The sequence below is a fragment of the Puntigrus tetrazona genome, chromosome 5 (assembly GCF_018831695.1).
Source record: "Puntigrus tetrazona isolate hp1 chromosome 5, ASM1883169v1, whole genome shotgun sequence".
In the NCBI taxonomy this organism is placed as follows: Eukaryota; Metazoa; Chordata; class Actinopteri; order Cypriniformes; family Cyprinidae; genus Puntigrus; species Puntigrus tetrazona.
The window spans coordinates 16,033,865-16,058,214 of record NC_056703.1 but is presented as its reverse complement, the minus strand read 5'-3'; the positions used below and the strand labels follow the sequence as shown (position 1 = coordinate 16,058,214).

General features: G+C 39.0%; 1 protein-coding gene across 4 annotated transcripts in view; it reads left to right on the top strand.

Moving 5' to 3' along the window:
- rtkna (rhotekin a) overlaps positions 1 to 24,350 on the top strand; it is a 52,076-nt gene that overhangs the window by 8,647 nt on the left and 19,079 nt on the right. The window contains exon 1 of one of the 4 annotated variants that reach the window (XM_043238847.1): positions 4,313 to 4,974. The exons of 2 other annotated variants lie outside the window; for them this stretch is intronic. In XM_043238847.1, coding sequence (XP_043094782.1) covers positions 4,876 to 4,974 — 99 coding nt within the window. In that variant the 5' untranslated portion in view covers positions 4,313 to 4,875. Of the gene's footprint in view, positions 1 to 4,312; positions 4,975 to 16,186; positions 16,760 to 24,350 lie in introns of those variants that run through there. One more of the 4 variants, XM_043238848.1, reaches the window with a different exon arrangement.

Sequence of the window (24,350 nt, the reverse complement as noted above, 5' to 3'; positions counted from 1 at the left end):
GTTTAGAGATCAGAATGATTTTCCACATGCGACTGTCATGTGTCTCTGAGTTTTCTCTCCTGGACAGCTGCTTTTTCCCTCACTGGAAAGAAAACCTCACAAAACAGAAACATAAAAACACTGGCGCCCTGTTTGCTGTTCTGGCCTGGCTTTATATGGCTGTATTTGACCTTTTATTGCTGTGGTTTCTTGCTGATTTGGTTAGCTTATGCATTAGGCAATGAAGCTTAGACATATTAAGTGTTGCTGTATTAACACTGGAAGAGCAAGCAGTTTACTGGATAATGTTTTAAGAATTGTCCATTAGGGGGAGACGTTGATCTTTTTTTCGAGGACATTTAAAGTCAATGGCTTACCAGCTCTAAGCATCAACACATTGATTCTTCTCTTTGACATGCTGTACTTCAGTCATGCTATTAATGGGGACTAATGAATATCATTACAAGCCCTTTAGTTTTTTTCCAGTTGATATTTATGTGTGTGGTTTAATTGAAAATCTCTCCGTGCAGTAAATAAGTGTTAATTAATCCACGAAAGTGCTGTTTAAATCGAGTCCGTGAATCAAATTATTTTTTAAAAAGTATTTAATGAGTTTTCTGTACAGTATGTGGAATATTGATTTATTTTGTGTGTGTGTTTTGCATGAGAGAGAGAGAGAGAGGAGGTTGATTTGTAGGCAGTGGAGGGGTCCTGGGACGGCAGCCAGATCACACCGGCTGCAGCTGACTTTAGAGATGAAACATCTCCAGGGAGCTGATGAGCCTTAGAGGAACTCACTGCCGGTGGACATGTGGAGCATGTTAGCACGGTGACACGGCCAGCAGGCTCAGAGCAGACAGGAAGTTCAGGAGACCCCAAAGGACCTAAACCTTTATAGAAAAATGGTTTTAAGAATCGGTTCTTTGCTTCTTTTTGACTGTGATTCCTGACCTGCTTTTGTTTGTTTTATGTCTTATTATGTTTTTGTTGTTGTGGCTTGGTATTGGGGATTAGATCTGTATAAATTTAACCGCGTATGCAAGGTTGCGGTATGTTACGTGTAGTCTTGCCAAAAGAAATTTAGCATAATTGAACAGAATCTGCTAAATGTATTAAATATAATAATATTTTTATTACATTTCGTTGATGTTTCATTGTGTGTGGTTTAAGCCCTTGATCTAAATGCATACCATAATATTTACATTCAGTAGAGCAAATAAATAAAAGTACAGTAGAGGTCTGCATGAGAGAATTTGACTGAGAATTCAAGAACACTGGGAATATAAAAAAGCTGATAAATTTGTGTACGTTTCTGAACAAGTCTGTTTAATTGGTTTCATAGCATCTAGTTAAATAGATGCCATTATTCTTTGTTTGTGTGCGTGTGCATGGGCCTCTTCTTTCTGTTTCTTGTGGGTTGTACTGTGTGTTTGAGACGGGGCTGTGAAGCAGCTGAGGTTCTTTGTAGTGGTTAGCAGCCCTTGTTAGAGGCCTTGCCCTTCCCTCTGTTTGTTTCACAGATGTGCTCCGATTGAACTTCAACCCACATTAATTAAAAACGCAACACAGGCTACACTTTGAATTAGCTGGTGTCTTTTTCACTTATCTTTTTAAAGGGTGCGAGAACTCACTGAGCAGAGGTGCTGCAAAAAGTCCACACAAATAAAACATAAATTTAGCTGTGTGTGTTTTCTTTTAAAGAGTCTGTCAAAAGAGTCCTGTCACGGTGCTTCCTTTCCCTAGACTGATGTGTACAGCAGACCTGAAGTGTTGTGGTAACTTCAGTATGGTATTTCCTCACTCCACCCAGCCAAATTCCTCCTGCTTGCCACCTAAGGAGCTCTTGGTTTATCACAATCGGCCACCCAAACAAGAAGCCGTTTCTTTTCTTTTATTCTTGATTGGGAAAGGGAAACGTCCCTGTGTGCTTCAGTACGTCCGTTGAAAAACAAAGGACTGTCAGAAGTTCCTTTTCACCTCACACATTGTTTGTAATGATGTTTATACACCATCTGCGCGTGCACCGATCCATCCTGACGTAAAACGTGAATGTCTTATTATATAACTCTGTTCAATTCCGAGGGATTAGTATTAGCAGCATAACTGGGAAAAAAGCAGGGACGATGGCTGTTACACAAATCACTCGTCAAAGGTCTAAAGCTTTCATTTACACTATAATAAATGCCATCATATCTTGTATTTGCTTCTTTTCACGGCCACATCTTCTGGACGGTTTTCTATAGTGTCTTTTTCTTCATTGTCGCTGTATAATAGCTCAATTGCTTCTTCGGTTATGAAATGCAGTACAGAGTGCAGAGACCGCCTTTCACACGCTTTTATTTTTGCTGTTTCAATTTGTTGTTTGCCCTCAAGGTTAGCATCCAGTTTTGTTTGGTTTTCTAAGCCTTATTGTTGTGATCATTGTGTTCGGTTATAGTGCTTTATATACTGTTGACCCAGGACAGATCACATAAAGGCTTTACCGTTGTTTTGCACTATGAGTGTTTGCTCGCATATTAAACTGTTTAGTATTATTTTTCCTTTGCTTATTTGACACTATCCATGGTTTAGCCAGCAGTTAAATTCAAATAGAATACAAATGATGTAGATTAGATTTCTGTAGTTAGGAGTCCACTTGTTATACAACGCTTTGTGAGTTGTTCCCTACTTTCCTTTGTGCACAGTTCTACAGTTCGTAAAAGAAGAATGCAAAAACGTCATGCACATATGGTAGATTGAATTTCACAAAGTCAAGACCCCTGTGACCCCATGTTTGTACAAACATTGAGTACCATTCCCTAGGAGCCTAGATTTGGCTGTATGTTTTTTCTTTCTGTCTCCCAAGACTTAAGCAAAATAATGAATCACATCTCTGTGTTTCCCATCGCGTGTCAAAAGAGACTATGGAGGGAGATGATTTGTAAATTATCGCATATCACAGATTATCTGGATGCATGATTTATTGTTGCGTGACTTAATATTATTAACATTTTCTGATATTCTCAATTGCCAGTAGAAACCCGTCAGATGCAGATTTGCTGGTGAAGCATATATTTTGACGGACATGTTCTGCTTTATTCGTGTTGCCACAACAGACCACTTTCTTTCTGTGAGTCAATAACATTGTGGTTTGGCGTGCATCGGAGAAGCCAATTACAGGCTGTTAATACAAATGCAATATATTACGATATGTTTATTTTCTGTCTAAAGGCTATTAGATAGCATCAGTGGAATATCATTCAATCGAATGCATTTTCCCTTTAACGTTTACAAAGATCCTAAGAGAAAGAATGAAAGAAAAATAATGTCATTTAAAAATATAGACCCGTGGACCACAAAAAAAAGTCTAGAAATGCAAGTTCTGTTTGCTCTGATTCATCAATTTTACTACTCGCCGCAGTGAGAGGAATCTTTTGAGTACTCTGAAATTGAACTGTTGCATTTTAAATAATTGAGCATATATTAAAGATTGATACCCTGCTAACATGCATAAGCCACTTCATGAAATATATATTTCAGTATAGTGATTCTCTGTAGAAAATAAAATGTGTCTAGTCCAATAAATGTATTACCTGACAGGTGAAACGGTCGATACAACACTGCTTGGCAATCAACTTGACGAATTGTCTTGGATTTATGAAGCTGGGTGCCATCATTATGTGGAAAGTATTAGGCAGACTGCAGTTACTCAGACAAAGCACTGTTTTCATTGTAGAGAGGACAGATGGACTCTTTGTTTTGTATAGTTAATGTTCGTATATTACAGCTGAGGCAGCATGCAGACACTGTGCCTGAAGCAGGCAAAAAAAAAAATAAATTAGAGAGAACCAACGAGAATAACAGCAATTTAAGAATATAAAAGAACCATAGCTAAGATTTACAAAAATGTAATAGTCATGTGGGTCAAACATAGAAGTTCTGAAATGTCCCAAACAATTAGAGGTTTTCTATCAATACATATTAAACATAATAAACAAACACATAAACTGTCAGGTTAACAATGCAGCAGTAAATTAGTCGTTCTTTATAAGCTGCTGCCAACTAGTGATAATGCGGTAGCGGTTAGCTAATAGTTTGTAGTCATACAAATTCCCAAGAAAATCTCATAAATCGATCAATAATAACAACAACATGTTTAATTAACTTCGATATTAAACGAACCAATCCCCATTTTATCTTCATGTGAATAATGATTCTGCTTTCGCGATTGCAATGATTGTTTTTGAAATGTAGATTTGTTTGTGAAGGGCGTGCAGTTCTCGTCGCGCCGGTAGTCGTGCTGTAGCGTAGCGCTGCGAGCTGAATGCTGAATGAACGGCTGTACAGTCGGTCCACGCGCACCCTGTGATGCCCTTTTGTGGGAAAGTCCTAAGAGCGCACAGACACACTCACATCAGTACAGAGGGGACACAAAGAGGGAAACCGCGTGTAAATGGCCGGTTATACGAACGGGATAAGGAGAACGTGATTTGAGGGTGTTAGGAAAGCCGTTTTGCTTTTCGCGTAGTAGAGAGCGTTCATTTACTGGATCCAGTCGCTATTGTTGTGAAGAAAGGTAGACGTGCGGACGCTCTGAGGAGTTTCACAAAAGAGCGTTTTACTCCTCTGTCTTGCGTTTTTTTGTTGTTGTTGTCTTTAGTTGTATTTGTTGTTATGCGCATGACTTCTCCTGAACTGTTGTTTCTGGACACATGGAGCTGGTCTGTGACGTGAAAACTGATTTTCTTGGATACGCCGCGGATCGGATTTGGATGCGTTTTGAAGTCTGGATCGTGTAACTCATACATACCCGTCCTTTGCTTCTTCCAAAAATGTTTCTCAACTCTCAAGACAGATTAACGGCTTGAAGAGAAGTGGGAGTCTGAACTTTAAACCGGGAGCCGATATCCCTCTTGAATGATGCCCATAGACAGACTCGCAGACATGGAGGAAAAACTTCGTATTTTGGAGGATCTCAATATGATATACATTCGTCAGATTGCCCTGAGTCTAAAGGTAAAGGTATTCTCCTAAACTGACTTCTTTTTAACGACTTCAAAATGCTTCTGAAGTAGTTCTGCTTTACGTTATCAAATGATATTTAAAAAAAATACTTTAGTTTGGCCTAATGTTAACTTTTAAAAGCCTACAGGTGAAGATCTAAATAAATACTTTTGGTAATATGGTCTTTTATGTTTTCTTGCTCTGCCAGTTTTCCCAGTGTGTCTAAACTCTGAGAGTGCTTGTCCTTTATTACAGCTGTCCTTACAGTGATGTTGATGTACAATATCTTTGATTGTTTGGATTGTTGTCCGTTTGGTGTGTATCGTCTTGGCGGTAAATGCTTAGCACTGTTTCTCCAGTGGTCCTGATCTGCAGCTGCAGCCACACAAGACAAAGTTTCATTTATGAAAGTTGTGTAGTTGGGTGTTTGTTCCTGGTTTGTGATTTCTTTGGTATTCTGTGCTTGGATGCATTAGCACCAGTAAGAAAAATATAATTTAATGTAAGCTCTTTTGCAAAATTCCTCCAAAGGGACTTCATTTGACTAGCCTTATCTTCTGAAACATTTGCACACTTGGTGATATTATCAGTGTGAATATACCGGTACCTTTTTTAAGTGTGGAAACAAAGCTTCTATCTTGCTTTATAACATTAGAGTTTTATGGTAGATGCCCTTCATCCTGATTTACTAAGTAGGTGGATCGTGGTGTCAGTTTTTAATTTAATACTACTAGGAAGCAGGTGGCACGTAATAAACTATATGATAAATATCAAAGTACGTATCAAATGCATTACTTTTTTTTCAAGCTCCTTTGCTTATGAAATAAAGTAGGCGTCTTTTTGTCCTGCAGCTGTTGTGTGTTAGCAACGCTCAGTATCTCACTGAATGACATGCTGAAGACCGCCTCAGCCCCCGAGCTCCGTGGGGTTTGGTGCGGTGTGGGTGACCCATGCTGAGATCACACCTCGCTTCTCCAGTGTGCCTGTTTCCCCTTACCAAGAAGCCTGATTATGTGCTCAGTATTCCTGCAATGTGACCCTAAATTTGCAGCCTGTGATAATAAAAGGACATGGAGGCGCCGCCTTTGAGCTGAAGGGCATCTTCATGAATTCCTGGGGCATTTAAATAATTCACGGTCATGCATCTTAAAGTTGGCAGTCTTAAATTCTCAGAAGTCAATTAGGTTCAAGCCTCTGTCAATTTGAAAGAGTCTTGATGTTTAAATTAAATCATCCATGTGATCTTCATGTGGAAAATTAACTCGTCGTATGTTCTAGCAACATCTTGTCTAATGCAATCCTAGTAAAATGTGTTTCCCATGGACAGGTTGGATTCCTCTTAAACTAGGTTTGGAGAACTTGCCATGATGACAGCAATCAGTAATGATGAAAACACAATATATATATATATATATATATATATATATATATATATATATATATATATATATATATATATATATATATATATATATATATATATATTAGCATATAAAATATTTACTTGATCATTTTGTGACTGGTTATGCTGGCATCACAAGTTGTGTATATCTTACTGGTTAGAGATGGGATGAGGGCAGTAATAGATGTTCACAGCCCTAGATGTTGAAAAAGAAAAACTGCACTTGTGGACTCTTGTTGTTTTAAAGATAAATTTAAGGAGGAAAATCTTTCTGGGCTGTCTGACAGCATAAAATGGTAAATGATTTTGCTTAGCCATAGTTTGCACAAGGGGGTGATATATTCTCTAGTGGCGCAGAGACAGGAACCTGTGGTTTTCTGAATGATCGGGGACTAGCAGTTGCAGTCAGTCTTTTCAAGTTTTAACAAGTCCATTTGACAATCGAGGCAGCCACATTCTTGGCACTGCATGAACATTCCTCTCTGTGTCCTTCCTTTACGACGTCTGTCTCTCCTGAAAACCAGAAGAGCACTTTCCCGGTGTCGTCACAACCTTTTGTTGCTGCAAAGCTGTAAGTGTAGTCTGCTTGTAGTGACGGGTGATGGGAACAGGAAATGGCTGAGCATAATGAGCGTGATTGGCTGGTATGATGTCATCTCTGCTTGACCCTCGCTGCCTTACTGCACAGACAATAGCATGCTGTAGATATGAAAGTGCCTTTGTGAGGAGTGATTGCTCCCTCAGGTAGTGCTTAATGCTGCGGTGCGCTTTTGCTCTCCGCTCTCTGCCTGAGGGTTGATGGGTTATTTGGTCACTTTCTCTATATTTAGCTTGCTGACTGTACACTATGCAGTTTTTTTCTATGCTAAAAATACATTATCCACCTTAATATGAAGAGACCGATATAAATAAGTCAGTAGTAGGCTGTTTTCCCTGAAAAGTGTAACACTGTGCCCATGTAGCACTATTTTTCTGTTTGTTTGAGTATCCAGACAAGCCCCACAGCAGCAACACTGGCTCAACCAATAGCATTATGGACACTTTTCACGAGAGACCATAGCAAATATTATTTTCAATTCACTATTGCATTTCTACAACTTCATAAATGGGGATGAATAGAGAGAAATTGATTTACAGCAGTCAGAAAAGAGATAAATGTAACATTTATTATTGAAAATTATATTATACTGAAATATTTGTATATATTTGTATTTGTATTCTACAATATTATTATTTTTACTTTATTTTTGATCCAACAAACACAGCATTGAGCATAGGAGAGTTATAGAGACCCCAAAACCTTTGAATGGCGCTGTATGATTGTATGAAAATATTGGTCTTACAGTTGTGCTCAAGGACATAATGATATAGGGAAACAATGTGATCTTTGTAACTCTTCACTTCGCAGTCGGTGACATGAACTGAAGAAGTTACATGGATTTAGTGGTTTCTCTTTCCTTTCACACAGCTTGTTTACAGGGATCTGTAGCAGATACAGAGGTCTCTCTATATTCTGCCAGCAGTGTGTTTACCAGCGTTCCTCCCTTTAGGTGGATCTGTGTGGTCCTTGTGTGTCCAGCCCAGCAGGGGTGATGGCTGCTGCTTGTGTTAATTTCTTATGGTATGTTGTGCAACTAAATGACCCCTGTAGAATGTTATTGTGCTAGCACTAGAAAAAAAGGATCTCATAACTCTGGCCTCCACCCATGATGTCCTGCGGGCCTTTGAACTCCAGCCAGGAGCATGATGAAATGCTTGGGAAAGGGCAGACCTCTCACCTCACCTAGAAGCCCAGCGAGACCTGAATCCACCTCAGATAATCTCCTTAATTCAGCAGGTACAGGTGTCACATTTGGCCTGGTGGCAGAGTGATCTCAATACCTGCTTTTACTTCCCAAAAAGATGTTAATTGCATAGTTTGGGTTTGACATATCACTGCATCACCTGTTTCTTTGTTCTAACATTAACAATAAATATTAAGTATGCCTTTGGAACGCTGAGCTTAATTTAGCCTTTTGTTCAGATGAACCCGAGTGGTCTTTGAGGTTCGTAAGGTTAGAGGTCATCAATGAGCGCATGCCAAAGCCATTTACTGCATTGTGTGCCCATTCATCCATACTAAAAGCAAAGCCTACTGTTGGTTCAGCTGCTGAAGTGTTTAAAAAGGTTAGTTCACCCCAAAATTAAAATTCTGTTATTAGTTACTCGCCCCCATGCAGTTCCAAACCCCTAAGAATTCATTGCATCCGAAAAGCAGCTGTACAGAATAGAGATGTCTTCATGAAGCTTAAGTTTTGCTTTCAGACGATAGTGTCAGTGCAGTCAAATCGATGACATGACTAAACGTTAAGTCTTTTAAACCCCAAGCAAGGCAGGCCAAATTCAATAGTGGCAAGGAACCCAAACTTATGTTCATAAATAGAGTGTGAGTACATATTTGACCAGTACTGTATGCTTAACTTCTTTGCAAATAACTTTATTCTGAATATACATTCTTGATTTCAAGCAGCCTCGGTGTACCTACTTTTTCATGACTAGACCCTGTATCTGCAAGGCTCTGGCACTCCTTGTGCCCTCCAGGCTGGGTGGGGTATAAGGAGGAGGGCATAGGCTGGTAGTGAAAGAGGGCATTGTAGTTAGCCACCCATGCCTCAGTGCAGCCTCTATCGTTCCTGGCTTGGGCCATGGTATAGTCAGGAACAGGGCTGAATAGACACTCTGTGCACAGGAACCAGCCAAATGTCTTGATTCGAGCCAGCTTCCTTTGGAAAACACCTCCCAGCATCCAGTGTGTTAGTGGAGACCGCCGGCTCTCACACTGGCCCCATACTTTATTACTTTATCCCATCTTACCTCCCCTGCTCAGGCATTCTAGATGTTATGCTTTTACAAAATGAGCCTCATTTCTCCAAGATAAGACCTGCTGAATCTGAGTCGGAATGAAGTTAATGGGCATATGTTTCTGCATAAGATTTTCCATCTATCCAATTTCCCTGACAACACTTTTCATATCAATACATCATAACGCAACAGTCATGGGTATAAAGAAGCAACACACACACACACACACACACACATATATATATATATATATATATATATATATATATATATATATATATATATATATATATATATATATATGTATGTGTATATATATATATGTATGTGTCTTATGTCTTATTTTCATATTATTTGACCATAGCACCAAAACACCACTGCAAATACAAATGGTTTGACTTCCCTTCTTTTTATGACAGGATACTGTCAGAAACGTGAAGTTGCACATTTCATTCAACCCATCTGCTGTTTTTTTTTTTTATATATGGAAACGGACACCACGTCGATGTGAATTGGCTTTGAAGTGAAATTAGATAGATGATAAAATATAAAAATATAGTTATCAAACATTTTAATATATTTTATATCATTAAAAAAAAGTTTTCTTTAGTTATAGAATGAGTGAAATATTGAAATATTTCCTCAGTCTTTCAGCTGGAAGAGTTCTGGCTGTTCTGTAATGTAGGCGTTTATGCAGTGACCTATCCCTTTAGCCCCCTACAGAGGAAGCGAATAGAGCCTGCTTGGCCGTGTAATTGAATTGAGCATCACGTTGGTAGTTTTGGACAGCGGGGTAAATGCAGCAGCAGGAGGGTCATTTCACCATCAGTATAACAAACCGGCACACCTCCACCCTCTGGAGAACAGCTCGCAATTTACTGCTGTTGCTTCTCAAAAGCTTCAATCAACACGGATGAGATAATGTACTTTACGCTGTTTGTTCATCCTTAGCGCGGTTCGACGGGAACCATCTGGCCGGGCTCCAGGGACATGACTGTTGAAGTGTTGGGTGTTTAGCTTATCAGATACAGCTGAAGAGAAGCTCTCGTTTTCCTGGTGCTCTCTGCTCTGGGGCTCTGCGGATGATGTGCGACCTGTCTGGATGCTCAAGTTCGATTTATTGCTCATTTTCCGCACAGCACCACTTTTTCGGCACAGCCAGTACATTTTAATGTTGGGGATAAAATTGATTTAGTAGACCTTTATTAGCACTTTATTTTGGGGGTGCTTTTTTGATTTATTTTTCATTCAAGAAAATGATAGAGAGAGTGAGGGGCAATGAGATCGGCCCTCAACCGATATACAGTAGATTTTGATGGCAAATGCCGATATATAGAGAGCCCGTTGGCAGATTTAATAGAAATGAGTAAATAACACAAGCATACCAATTGCTGTAATTTAATTAATATTAATATATATCTAAATATTATAATGAACCATTAATGTAATTAATCAAATAAAAAAGAAATCAAAATAATTCTTACATGCATTACAAAAATGGTAAAAAGACATGAATAGTCCAACTTATGATACTTAATGGACAAAAAATAAAATCACAACTTAACCCAGATTCAGTATTTTTTGGTCGTTTCTTAGTTTGAAGTTTAGTGAGCCATGAGCTCTTTTGTGCAATTTTTGATTCTGTACACGCAAAAGCATATAATAACTTTAGTTAATAAATTCTCAAAGTGTACATTTGTACATTTATAAACTATACAAAAAAATCTAGATTGACCTTTTTAGCAGGTCAGTATGTTCCCTCAGAGTTATACAGAATTGCGTTATTATGGAGCTGCTGCCCAGGTATGTGATGACATTTTACTACTATTCATTTTTATTAAAACATGATTTACGTGCACATTGCAAAACTTTGACCTGTTCCTCAATTTCACAAACCCTTAATTTTAGATCTCTCCTCCTTTAGCCTCCCCGCAGTGAAGTGGCACCTTTTTATGATCTAGTGCTTAGGCATCTGTCAGTACCTATGAAATAGATGAGCTACAATTCTCTTCTTGCATCATCGCTGAACCTGCCTTTGGATTTATGGCTCCACCGATGGAAATAGATTTTCCTTGTGCGAACAGTTAAGCAGTGTCAGCCTCCAGCTCCATCGATCTGACTCTGCTATCCATGTAGTGGCAGTTGCTGAGGTTCACGTGGGCTGATGAAGGTGTTAAGAAGCACGAGCTGTCTGTTTCTGTTTTCGGCTGTTGATGTCATCGGTAAAAACCCCTGATGTCATTCTTCACAGTTCATAGTTAAACTGGAGAAGGGTCAAGGCCAGGCAAGAGGGCCGCCTTTGGAAAATGGCTGCAGCTGCAGGGCTGAAGCAGATGAAGAACATGGGGCTGCTTTGTTTGGGTTTTGTAAGTCTTTGTAGTTTGGGTTTAGATGTGCAATAAAGGGTACTAGCTGGAATCTCCATTATCTTAATTACATTTAATTGAAGTTTTTATAGGCATGTTTAAAGTAGACTCTTTACTATACACTTGAGTCCAGTTATGGGTCTTGGTTTACAACTAGTGAGCTCAAAAAGATTATCAGCTGCTATAAATACAGTAGATCTGCAGGGTGTTAAATCACTTTCTTAATAAATCTACATTAAATGAGCTGAGTAAAGCTTGTTTAAATTGACAGTTCACCAAAAAATACACACAATAATTATTCATATCATTACAAACCTGTATGACCCTTTTTCTGTGAAACAAAAAAAGATATTTTGTAGAGTGTTGTTTACCAACCACAGGTTTGGTTCCCATTCACTTTCTTTTTTTCGCCGTTCAGTTAGAAATCAATTTGAATCTTTACTATTGTCATATGATGGGTCAGGGTCATATGATGCACCTTCAAATTGTTCTTTGTCTTTGGAGTGTTGCTAGCTGTTAGAGCATAGATAAAGTCCCATAGAGTCCCTAAAGTGTGAGTAAACAATAACACAGTTTAAATTTTTGGGTGAACTATCCCTTTAAGACACTGCAGAGGGCCGACGACCCTTATTTACTTATCAAGATATTCTGAATACGTTTGTAACCTTTTTATCCTCGACCTTGTTATTGTTTTCTTGGAAACCGATCTTCGGTCAGCTGCTCGGTAAATAATGTGTCTGTCAGTAAGAAGATAAAATCGTCCATGCATAAAGACAGGATGTGAATGTATGTAATCTTGTTGTGATCAAGAATCCTTTAGGTTAATCCAGCTTACTGTGCTGCTGTGTAGATACTGCAGGAGCCACGCGCTGTCTCTCATTGGCTAAGGGACGGCTTGTCTTGAGCTGGCATCAACTCTATAGATTAACCCTTTGTTTGACAAACTACTTCACATGCTATCTACATATAGTTCTGTCACTGTATGCAGTTTTATCATTTGTGTGTCACTCTCTGTCCATTAGACCTACATTTAAGCCAGCTTTTAAAGCGTGTCCTGGCAAACTGCGCTTTTCAAGGTAATAGACATTTATATGAATTTATCTTACGTTCTGTTATGAATGGAATGAAATTAATTTATCACAGTTCTGCTTTCTTACATTTTAGCGTTTAAATTCTGCGTCCTGTTTGCCACCACAACTCAAATTTTGGAATTTAATTTTCATTTAAAAGTCTTAATTCAGTTCTGAACGGCACACAGCACTGGAAAACACAATAGGAAACTTTTTTTTAACCAGCAGACTTTCTGATTTTAATTAATATTGAGCTTTCAATCGTCCAACTGTAGAGCTGTTTCAGGGCTTGTTGGAATAATGCAAAAATCTATATTTCCCAAAGCCTTTTTAGTAAATCCACTGATTTAAGCCTGTATTTTCAGCTCTACAACGTTTCATCTGATGCTTTTAGCTCCGTTTTTTTCAGCGATATGAGCTATTTATAACTGCTCATTGTAGAATGTTGTAATTGAGTGATTTTTGAATATTAGATGTAATATTTAACAAACATCAGCGAAGGGTCACTAACTGAATGATTGTCACAGCATATGGATTTGCATATTCAGATATCAAATGTAATGGGTTGTGTATATCTATACAAAAATAGCGATATCTATGTTTGGATATGCCAGGTTTACGAGAATATATTGCCAGTGGTGGTTCTTTTCCTTGCCATGTGTGATGAAATAGGGATAGTTTTAAATATCTCATGTTGTGCTGCCCTTGTTGTGGTATATTGTCAACTTCCAAACCACATTGCTCGTTTCCTGCCTCAATGCACAGCCCCTCTTGAGGGCAGAAATGCTTGCTGTATATTTCTCTCAGAATTTATTGGTAAAACAACAACAATGCAGTGTGGCATACAGTACAGTGCAGCTGCGACATCAGGACCAGTCTGTATTTAACAAGAGGCACTGTTTTGGATGTGCTGTATATGGTGAGGAAGGAAACAAACTTCAGACGCAAGGTCAACACGCCTCAGATAGGAAACAAGATTTTGTTTGCTTGGGAAAAAAACATTCCATCCAATGAGAAAGTAAATATGGAAAAAATAGGAAATCACAAGCCAATAAGGAAAGGTCAGAGAAGGTTAAGGAGACTACACACAAAACCTGATGGACTCTTTCTAGATTATAAAAAATAGGGCAAGTGAGATAAATTCAAATCTGTTTATTTTTATATAAATTAAATCGACATGAACCAGTGCATTTCCGCATTTCATCTTTTTTATTTTAGCTTGCCATTGATACGTTGAATATCTGTTGTTTTGTTTGTCTCTAGCTGTATCCCAGCAGGCCACTATGTGACCTTCTGCCCTTATGCAGTGACGTCAGGAATTTCAGTCTCACTGTCTAGCTGTTTACTTCTGCTCACAAATACATAATGCTCTCACATTCCACAACATACGGCTTCCTGTCTCAGTTTGTCTCCCGCCCCCTCTCCTCATCTTTTGGTCTTTCTTTCACATCCACAGGAGTTCACGTATTAACACGAGGCTAATTTTACTCTATGATGGCCCTGACACATTCTCTTGCTCCTTGTGACCAATAATGCTGCCTGTGGCAGTTAGCGCAGCTGTTGTTCGACGGATCTTGTTTCTGCACTGATATGAAACCATTCCCTAACTGCTAGATATGTGTTTCCACATGGGTGTTGACGTATATGTAACAGCCTGTGGGCACATATAGAACATCCTGAGGATGTGTGCGAAATGCTGTCGGGTCAAAAATCCTCTTCCCACTATAAAGCTTTCTTTCATCTTTGCTTGTTTCTCACCATGTTCATTGATTTGTGGAAGACAATTCCCTACTGTAACTTGCTTCCTTTTCTTTCTTTCTTTGTCTCGTTTACTCACTCTTCCGTAAAATCCACACAGCTTATCACCTCATGTCCTTTACAGCTAATCAAGATGACATGTTTTTCTTTCTTTGACTTATATATTTCTTATATAAATCACCACAGAAGTATCTGAATATTTCAGGCCAGGTTTAATGCAAATACATGAGTGGCTCTATTGCTGCAAAACCTGTACTTTTCAGGTGACGCGTACACCAACGGAGCTATGATTTTTCTCTCTCTCTCTTGCAGGTTTATTAAACGCTGCAGTGTCGTAAAAAAAAAACATGCCTGTGGGTACATTTCTGCAAAATTATATTGTGTTGTTTGTAGCATGTTTCACTGCACATTCAAAGTAAACTGTCCAGTGACTGGCACTGAATAGCATGTTTAATTTTCTTCAGAAAGGTTCATGTTAATGTAGCAGTGAATCAAATGTTCGATGAGTGGCTGTAAAATGTTAATGCTCTGCTGTGTTGGAAATTAATCTACCCGCTACACAAAATAATCCAGTAGTGTTAAGAAAAGCACAAGGCTTTTAGTACTTTTGTGGAATATCGTGGCTTGTGTTTCAGGGTACTTATACCTGAGCTAGTGCAGTGCTGTACCAGGTGAGCTACCTCGCAAGATTACCATTTCTGACCAACCACACATATAAGGAGCTAGTTATGTGATTAAAGCATGAAAATATATTAGGTAAGGGATTATATGCAAATTGCCGTTTTAATGCCTGTTCGTTTGAGCCGGAACTATAGCGAAATGTAGTCACTTAGTTCCAGTGAGCATGGATTGAAATATTTTGTTATATAACGATGCATTTGTTATATAATTCAGTATCACTCCACCCTTACTGTGTGCTTTTGATTGTATTATTCAATTACATCAGACAGTGTGTCCCACAAAAGCACACAGCACATAGTGCCTTTTGGCATTCATCTTCATTCTGCTGGCTCACTCTTCACCTATTTTCCACCTGAGTGAATACGACCCGCTGTGCCCCCTGGAACCGCCATCTGAAGTGGCTTAATGAATCTAAGAGCGTGTCTGTCATAGTCCTGGCTGCGTTCCACCTCGATTCAAGTAAAATTAATTGTGTGAAACATGACAGGATTGGTGAAAATGCTACTGATTATGCACGAGCCGTGATTGTTATCATCAATTTTTATTATAGGATCGCTTGTTTTAAGAAAGCCACTAGGTAATGAAAGCTTTCAGCATCTAATGAGCGGTTAATAAAATCGGGGGGCGGCTAAATTTAAATGAATGGACACTGAAAATTAGTAAGTAATACAAAGTCTTTGACTTGATTTTGTAGCCTTTTGTAAAACTGTTTAACCATATGCCCTTGTTGTCTTAATGCACTGCATCATGAACTAGCCACCATTTACTGCGAAAGGTCCTATGCACGTTTTTCGTTGAACTGAGAATATTTCTTCACAAGTTTATACATTCAACATTACACTAACTCTGAACAGAGGTAAGTAAATTATCAGCCGGCATCAAAAAGTTTGAAAGCCCCTGCGTACATCTGCAATATTGTATCTAATAAAAGTACGGCCTGCACATGCATCTTTCATCGCGAAGCTCTTTGGCAATTTTGTCTCTTTGGACTCTCTGCGCTTTATAAAGATTTAATTGGTTTAACCCACGTGCTGATCTGAACCATATTCTCCACCTGCTCCACCGAGGCGCGTTATTTCGAGCACTGACTTCTATTGTTGGAGAGGTGATGTAATTCACGGTGGACGAAGACGCGAAGATGGTTACGGGGAGAAAGACAGACGTTACTGTGGTCCAGCGGCGCACAGACCGACGGCTTTGTGTTGATTCCACGAGGGCGCGCGGGATGTATTCGTACCGTTGTTTACATGCTCTCTAGGTAAACCTGCTGTTTCCCGACAAACCTACCGGACCGCGACTGTAAACCCTACAGAAGTCAGCAGCACCGCCGCCCCCTCTCCAGCCCCACTGGTTGGCTCTCACTCACCGCAGCTCGTGTGACCCCCTCAGGACCGAAGAGAGAGAGAGAGAGAGGGAGAGACAGAGCGGCTTGCGATGACAGCTGAGAGATGAGCACGGCCAGATGACCGTGTCAAACACCGACCGTCCCAGGCAAGCGTTCATTCTAACGCTGTTACACAGTCACGTACTGTTTATTGCGGAGGACGGTCATTTGATCACTTGATCACTTCGGAGTTGCGGTGAATGGACTGGATTGCGTAAGAACGCGCGGCGATTTCGGAGTTCCAGCTTCTTCGAGCGACTCTTCAACAAACATGAATAATACGAAGAATCAGCGAGTAAGTGGTCACGCTTGCACTTACGGATTTGATTTGTCGGTGCGATCGCGACGGCGTATTCGGCCGGGGTTTGCCTTATAAATGTGGTTTATGTCGTAAATATGCTATAGTGTTGTTTTAATGCATTCGCGTAAAGGAGGTTATATTGTTATCTCAGGTAAAGCGGCTCGTTTGTGTGCAGGTGCGCGTGCAGCAAGGTCAGATACCCGCACGCGCGCGGTACCTGCATGCGCGAGGTGAAGCGCGGAGGAGGCTCGTCATTTTAGCCCGAATCAAACTATATTTTCTTTTTTAGTGCGCTGTTGTGGTCGGGGAATTCAGACCTTAGCTCCACTGACGTTTTTTAAAAGTTGAATAACTTCCCGTCATTTTCCAATTCAGACATTTATGTTGACAATAAAGGGCTGTAAATTTGTCATAATGACGAGATGCAGAAACGGGCATTCCTTGAAACAGAACAATGGCGATTCAGATTGTTACAGGACATTCCAATTAAATTGTTTTAATGATTGCACAGGATGGACTGTGGTATAGGAAATCATTATTCTTGAAACAATGATTCTACTGTATTGCAGTAACTGAACTCTGTAATGGGAGGGGAGTTTTCCAGCAAAAAATCTGTGTAAGGAGGGGGCTCTTGCAAAAATGTATTTTGCTGTGTTTTCCTAGAGGGTTTGTAATGGAACCAGAGAACTACTGTTGTAGTCTACCGTGTTAGGATATACTGCATAGGTTCTAGTTGAGATCTATTTACACAGTTCATAGCTGAAAGAGCATTAGCTAGTATATACTTGACATAAACGTTTATAGATCTGTTTGCTTAAATAGAGCTGCTAATGATTCATTTTTTAATTGATAAACAAACTTTTGAATCTGATATTTTCTTCCAATCAGTTGGACTGGTTCCAATCAAACTGCCTGGTAAACAAATCACTGTTTTGAATCTGATATTAAGAGTCAGTAGAACTGGTTTGAATTCAAAAGTGATCCAAGCTATTTCTGTATATGACAATATATGAACATTTTAAGTTATGTAATATTATATAAAAAAAATATTGAATAATTTTTTGGAACCGGTTCTTTGAATGAATAGATTCCTGCAAGTGTCCAGACTTCCAATCAGTTTTCCTGTTACTATTAACGTCATATAAATCTGCACAGTCCTGTAAATTAACAGAGCTCTCAAAATTAGCACATGATCTTTGCCACACTGTACCAGAAACGCTCTCCTCCATCAAGCATTATTCTCTCTCCTCTCTGTTTTCATGGAGTCTGTGTGTCGTCGTGAGGATTCTGTGTCAGGACTGTGTTAAACCACTGACGGTCTGATGCATAAAAGGTCAGGTTTGAAGAGACGATTAAGACCAAGAGACAGCTTGCTCTTTTCGCTTTGAAGTTTTCTTGGATTGCTTTAGATCGTTCCGTTCGTGACCCGCAACGTAGTGTTTTCTCTCTGGAATTTAATCAATGAAGATCGATGTGGGAATGTTCGGTGCCTTGTCGTGATGTGCAGGATTCAGTTCAGGCCTGCTAGCCGCTGCTGCAGTCGAATCATTACCGTCTAGTCTGACTGCATTTAGAGAATCAATATTTGCTGAAGAGATGCTGCTCCTTCCTCCCAATTGTCTTCAGAGATGCAACTACAATATATAGACTGTATTTATCGATTTCATATTAAAGTTGCATTTTGATTATCTTATATAAAGGATCTTCATTGTGTACGTTATTGCTTTATTAAGCTTTTATTTCAACTTATTTAAAGACCTGATTTAAAGCGCATGCTCGTTTTAGACCATCTTGTAAAGACACGGGAGACTAAGCAGCAAGCGCATTGACTGTCAAGCAGGACCGTGTGTAGTTTTTGCTTTGACAGGGCCATTTATTTGCACAGACCGGAGAATGACAAGTAGCGTAGACGGTTTGAGACGGAGAGATGGACTGAAGAAATTTCACCATTATAGGCTGCATGCGTGAGTGAAGCAGCACTGTCACTGTGGCTGCCAGTCTGAGAGGTTGAAATGCCAATGTGTTCATCACACCGAAGCAATGCTGAATCCTCAGCTTCACTCACACTCACATTGCCCATATGGAAGTGTGTATTCATGAGTGCCTGCTCATATGTTTGTAGCGTGTGTGTGTGTGTGTGTGTGTGTGTGTGTGTGTGGTGGAATCAGTTGCTGCGAGAATGTTGAGGCCCATCCACACCAAAAGCAAAAGAATAATAAAAAGTGAGTCCAACTGCAGAAAGCAAAGTGATAAAGGCTCGTTCACTTTTTCACAAAACTACCACTTTTTCTCACGTTTTATGCACAAATCCTTATTTTTCAAAAATGTGTTTTTAACCAAAAGATCAGTTTAGCTCTTTTAATTTAAAAAAAGCGAGTTAAAACTAATCAGATATTTATTTTTATTTCATTTATTTATTTATTGTCATAGTCGTTAAGAGCTATACAACTTTTAAATATACCTGCTCTTTATGTATATATGCACGTGTGTATGCCAGGGAGGTGCATTCTCCGAAAAGGCAGCTATTTATTGTGTTGGAGACGGTGTTTTTGTGCAGGATATTTTTATTTGAGCTATTAAATATTCATGTGTCAAAGCTGTGCTAGAAAGTAGTAGTGGGAGAGAGGGCAGCATGTGGGTCTTGTGCACTGCTGTTTGTGTGTGTCGGTGGCTCTGTGTGCTTTATCTGGACGTGGTTCCTTTGAGCACAGGGGGGTCCACCAACACCAAAAAACACCAAAATCCCACACAAGCAGACTATTTTATGAGTCTAAACAGAGTATGTTCCTCAGGGGCCTTTTGCCTCATAGCTCACTTCGCTATTTCTGCAAAGCAAAAATGCAGTTTAAACTTAGTTTGCTACTAAACTGCTGGTCTGGTGTTTCAGCATGGGAGGGTTGTAAATGACTACTACAGGCACACCTATTAATCATACTTACTTGGAATTTACAACAGCTTTCTGCAGTGTGTTCATTTCTAAAGAACATTTAGTTCCCTGAGAATGTGACTTCAGCGTAGACCGTGTGTTATTTGAACAAAACACCAAGCAACACCCCAGCAACCAATTTGCTGATGCTTCGCATTTATTTTATTTTCATTTCAAGTTGATCAAATGATAATCAAATGATGTAGATGAGCAATGTTACTTTTTAAAGACCTGATTCAGGTGTTAGGATGCAGTCCAAGCAATATATGCAAGATCATTACTGTCCACATCCTAGGACTCAAAAATGGTGATTTTGGGGCATTTTTTATCTGATTTGCATAATTTTTTAGTGAATCAGGTGCTAAATCAATTCAGACAGCGTAAACATATAAACACTATCAGTGAATGCTCTCCTCTTCAGTTTCCTGCAGTCTTCTGTTTCTTTCCCTCTTTCTTTCTGCTTCAGTGAGCTATCTAGATACTGAAAAACACGCAGATCACACTGAGACCAACATTTCGCCAAGATTTTCAGTTTTGCTTTCTGTGTATGCCTGGATGTGTTTGACCTATCAGAACTGTATGTGTGTTACTGGAACACATCTTAACAGACTGAACTGGTGCAGATGCTCTATATGTCTTAAAATATCTCCCCCTTCAAGTCACACTCACCCTGTTTTTTCAAAATTGACAAATTCAGTATCCCTTCAAGGGCCTATATAGTATTTTTTTTTTTTCTTTCAAGCTTCTTCCTCTGTTTTCTGTGCTCTGTCCCAGTTTATTCTTTTCTCCTTTTTTGTGTTTTCAGTTTTTCCGGGTCCTGCTGTGAGCAGCTCTCAGATTGCGTGAGAAAGATCTCAGGGAAATGCGTGTCTGTCTGTTTATGTATTTGCATGTGTAAAAAAAATCTGCTGGGTTGGGGCATCTATTTCTGTCGTTTCCAGATTGTGTGCGAACAGAACTTGAAATAAATCTATAATTGTTAATGCCAAGATTGCATTAAATGTGCACTCCATCATTAGAAATATTTAATGAATAAATTCATATTTAAAAAAAAAAAAAATGTAAATTGGAAACAATGGAAAGTGTGCTCAAACCCTTTCGTTAATAGAAAAACGTGTTATTGATAATGCAAAGGTTTTGCTTTGTGCATTTTATTTATATATACTGTGTATATATATCTGAACCATTAAGTGTCAGTATCTGAGATGGCTGCCATATTGGTTTTTCTTAAAAAGCAAGAAAAAAACAACTTAAAGGTATGTCGATACTACAATGAATGAGAGATACATATATTGCATTAGAGATACACTAGAACCAGAAGCAGGCTACTGTAAACTGCACACAGTTTTATTAGATGCATGTACTGGTGTGGTTTACCAGCAGTGACGGTTCATCCATACTTACTGGAACAACATTGACAGAAGACACTGGCAAGAAAACAGATGGAAAGGGAGACAGCAAGTGATACTAAAACAGGCAAAGGCTTTGTATTTCTGCACACTAGCCCTCAGAATGATAAAATAGTGCCGTGTTTGAATTTAAATTCAGCCGTGAGTTTGTTGACTAATGGCCTCTCTCTTTCTCTCACTCCCTGATAATTGCTTCTGCATACACTCCTCTTTGCAATCATCTTTCAAGCAGAGCTGCAGATTAGAAGGGTAAACAACAACAACAAAATCTGCAGATTTGATCTCCTAGTCTATCCTTCCCGACCAAAGCCTGTTTCACTTTGAGCAGGACCTGCCGTAATTATAAGTGAATGACAGGACAGCGCTTTATGTACTAAAGAGGATTTAGTGGATGTCATTATGGATTTAAATGAATGAGTGTTAGTGGAATGACGTGAAATGGATTTTGAATGACTCACGCTGAAGTTCATAACATTCATAACAGTTGGAGCTGGTCATTGTTTGGTTTTTAAATGCTTGGGTGTATATACAGTTTAAAGTCTAAGTAAGTTGTTGTTTTTTTAAAGAAGTGAATGCTTTTTAGTAATTAAATTAATCAAAGGTGACAGTAAACACAGTAAAATGATTAAATGCTGTTCTTTCAATTCATTATAGAAAACTATAGAAATGATCATGTGTGCAATAGTAACCAGCACTAACATTGATAATGATAAAAAAATGTTTCTCAACCACTAAATCACCATATTAAAATGATTTTTGTAGGATCACATGACACTGAATACTGGAAAATCCAGCTTTGCCATCCCAGGAATAAATTAAATTTGAAAATATATTAAAATAGTAATATATGTAAATTATAGCGGTAATGTACTATACATTGTAACAGTCCACCGTTTTACTATTTTTACCCAATTCACTAAATGGCCAAAATACTTTTTTCAGAAACTGGGGTGTGTGTGTGTCAAGTAAATATTGTAACCGGTGTCCACCTCTTAGAAAGTCTTTTTCTCCAGTCAGGTGAGCTCATGGCAGCTGAGTTTGTGTGCTCAGCAGGGCAGTTAATCCGGCCTGCAGACCTGCACTTTAATAGACATGCTAATGAAGATGTCCCAGCACAAGTACACCAGTCACACAGCTGCGTTTGTGCATTAATTAAGGAGTCAGTGGTGTATCGGGAAAACCATAACAAAGGGGCTCGCTGACTTGTTATAAAACTTGCATTTGCCGTCAAACGCAAAGTTGCAAATCACAAAGCCCGGTTTCCTTGTTACTGTAATGATCCCAGTGAATGTCTGGAAGCTTGAACTTCTCATTTTAGTCATAGTAGGCGGCAACTGTGAGAGTACAAAGCAGGCTGATGTCGATTCTACAGGGGGTCTTTCTGCTGTTTAAGCTCTATGCGCTCACTCTCTCGGTCTTGATCTTAATGAGGCACAACAGCTCGGTTACGCACAGTCTGAGGGAGCGTTCATCAAAACAGCGAGCAGAGATAGAGGGATGTTTACTATGATTGCAGTAATAAACCTACTCTGCTGACGCTTCTGATTTGTGACGACGTAACTAAGTTTATTGGTCATTTCGAGAAGATCTATAATTTTCTGAAGAAATGTATTCATTTCATTCAGTCGGCACTGAATGTTTTTAAATCTGAGGTGTACGTGGAGAAAAATATCCAAAGTCTTTAGTCTTCCAGCAAGGGTGAACAGGGTCATGCTTAAACAGCCAAAATATGACCTCTTGGCAGGGTCAGTAAATTGGATCATCTTAGTGCACCGACTCTTGTTAATCTGTTTGTCAGTTGCGTTCTACCTCCATGATGTAACATATGATCTCATAGCTGCATACACACCTTTATCTACCATAAGCCACTATGTGCATAGTTAATGTAACAAAGTGAGCCCAGGTCATACACAATCATACATCTGTAATCATGCATCTCAGGCGTTCATCAAAGTCAAACCAGTGTGAAAGAGAAATAAAGCTGAGCTCTGTTGCTTTTTAATGCAGTCCATTCACAGAGTGAGATGACATTTCAAAAGGACATGTCATGTGAGACGAGATTTTCCTTGCTTTTTTAAAGTAAAAGTGCAATGCATGTTGACTCAGTTGTTCACGATACAAAGAGCTCTTTTTAGTCCACTGTGTCCACGGTTATGGAAAATGTATAGTTAAGAAATCCTCATGGGATTTATTTCATAATCATAAGCACGTTTGGTATAGAACCTCTCATATTTGCACCTATTTAGTATTCAGCTGTAACAGAGGTGATTTGCATGGAGAAGTCTTAAAGGTACAGTAGCCAAAAGAGACACTTTAATTTAAAGGGTCAGAGTGTCAAACAAAATGATGATTACGTTATAAAATTTTAATATACACTACTTTTCAAAAGCTGAATGGTCAGTTAAATGTTTAATATTTTTAAAAATGTTTCTCATGCTCATTGGGACTTATTCATGTGAAATATTATTGCAATTTAAAAATAATACTTTTTGTTTTAATAAGCTGTAAAAACATATTTTATTCCTTGAAAAACTTGAGAGGTGAGAATAAGAGATACCACTGCTGTTCTGCTGTATAATATTTAAAAAGTGTATATCTAGTAATATAATGCACTAATTTCAATTTGGATTTAATGTGAAATAAATCAAACCATTATTATGGACAATATTAGAAATATAAATAATATTTCCAGTACACATATTCAGCAGAGTAGATCAAATAAGATTGTACATGTTGTAACACATTGTGTTTGTCTGTATCTTAGTTGATCTAAACTGGTGTAAACCTGAGGGTGCACTGGTTCTTCAAAGTCACTGCTTCCACTTTTCATCACAGCTCTATACTTAGAGCTGCCAGAGGTGCTTAACCACCAGAGTAGTTTATATGAGCTGATTGTAGATGACCAGTCCCACACTGTTTGTCTGTATCTTAGTCTGATCTAAACTGGTGTAAACCTGAGGGTGCACTGGTTCTTCATCCAAGGTCACTGCTTCCACTTTAACAGTTCATCACAGCTCTATACTTAGAGCTGCCAGAGTGTGCACCGACCACAATTAGCCCCTCTGATTACCAGTCCACTGCCTCCGACAGCATCAAAGTCTGAGAAACTGAGCCCAGAGTGTGTCAAGGGACCCCCGCACCCCTCTTACCTCCACTGGCCCAGAAACTGAGCCTGTAAAGGGTTTAGCAGGGATCTCCAGAGCTGGGGCATTACCTGGCTGAAAAAGGTCATCGAGTATCAGTCCTGAGG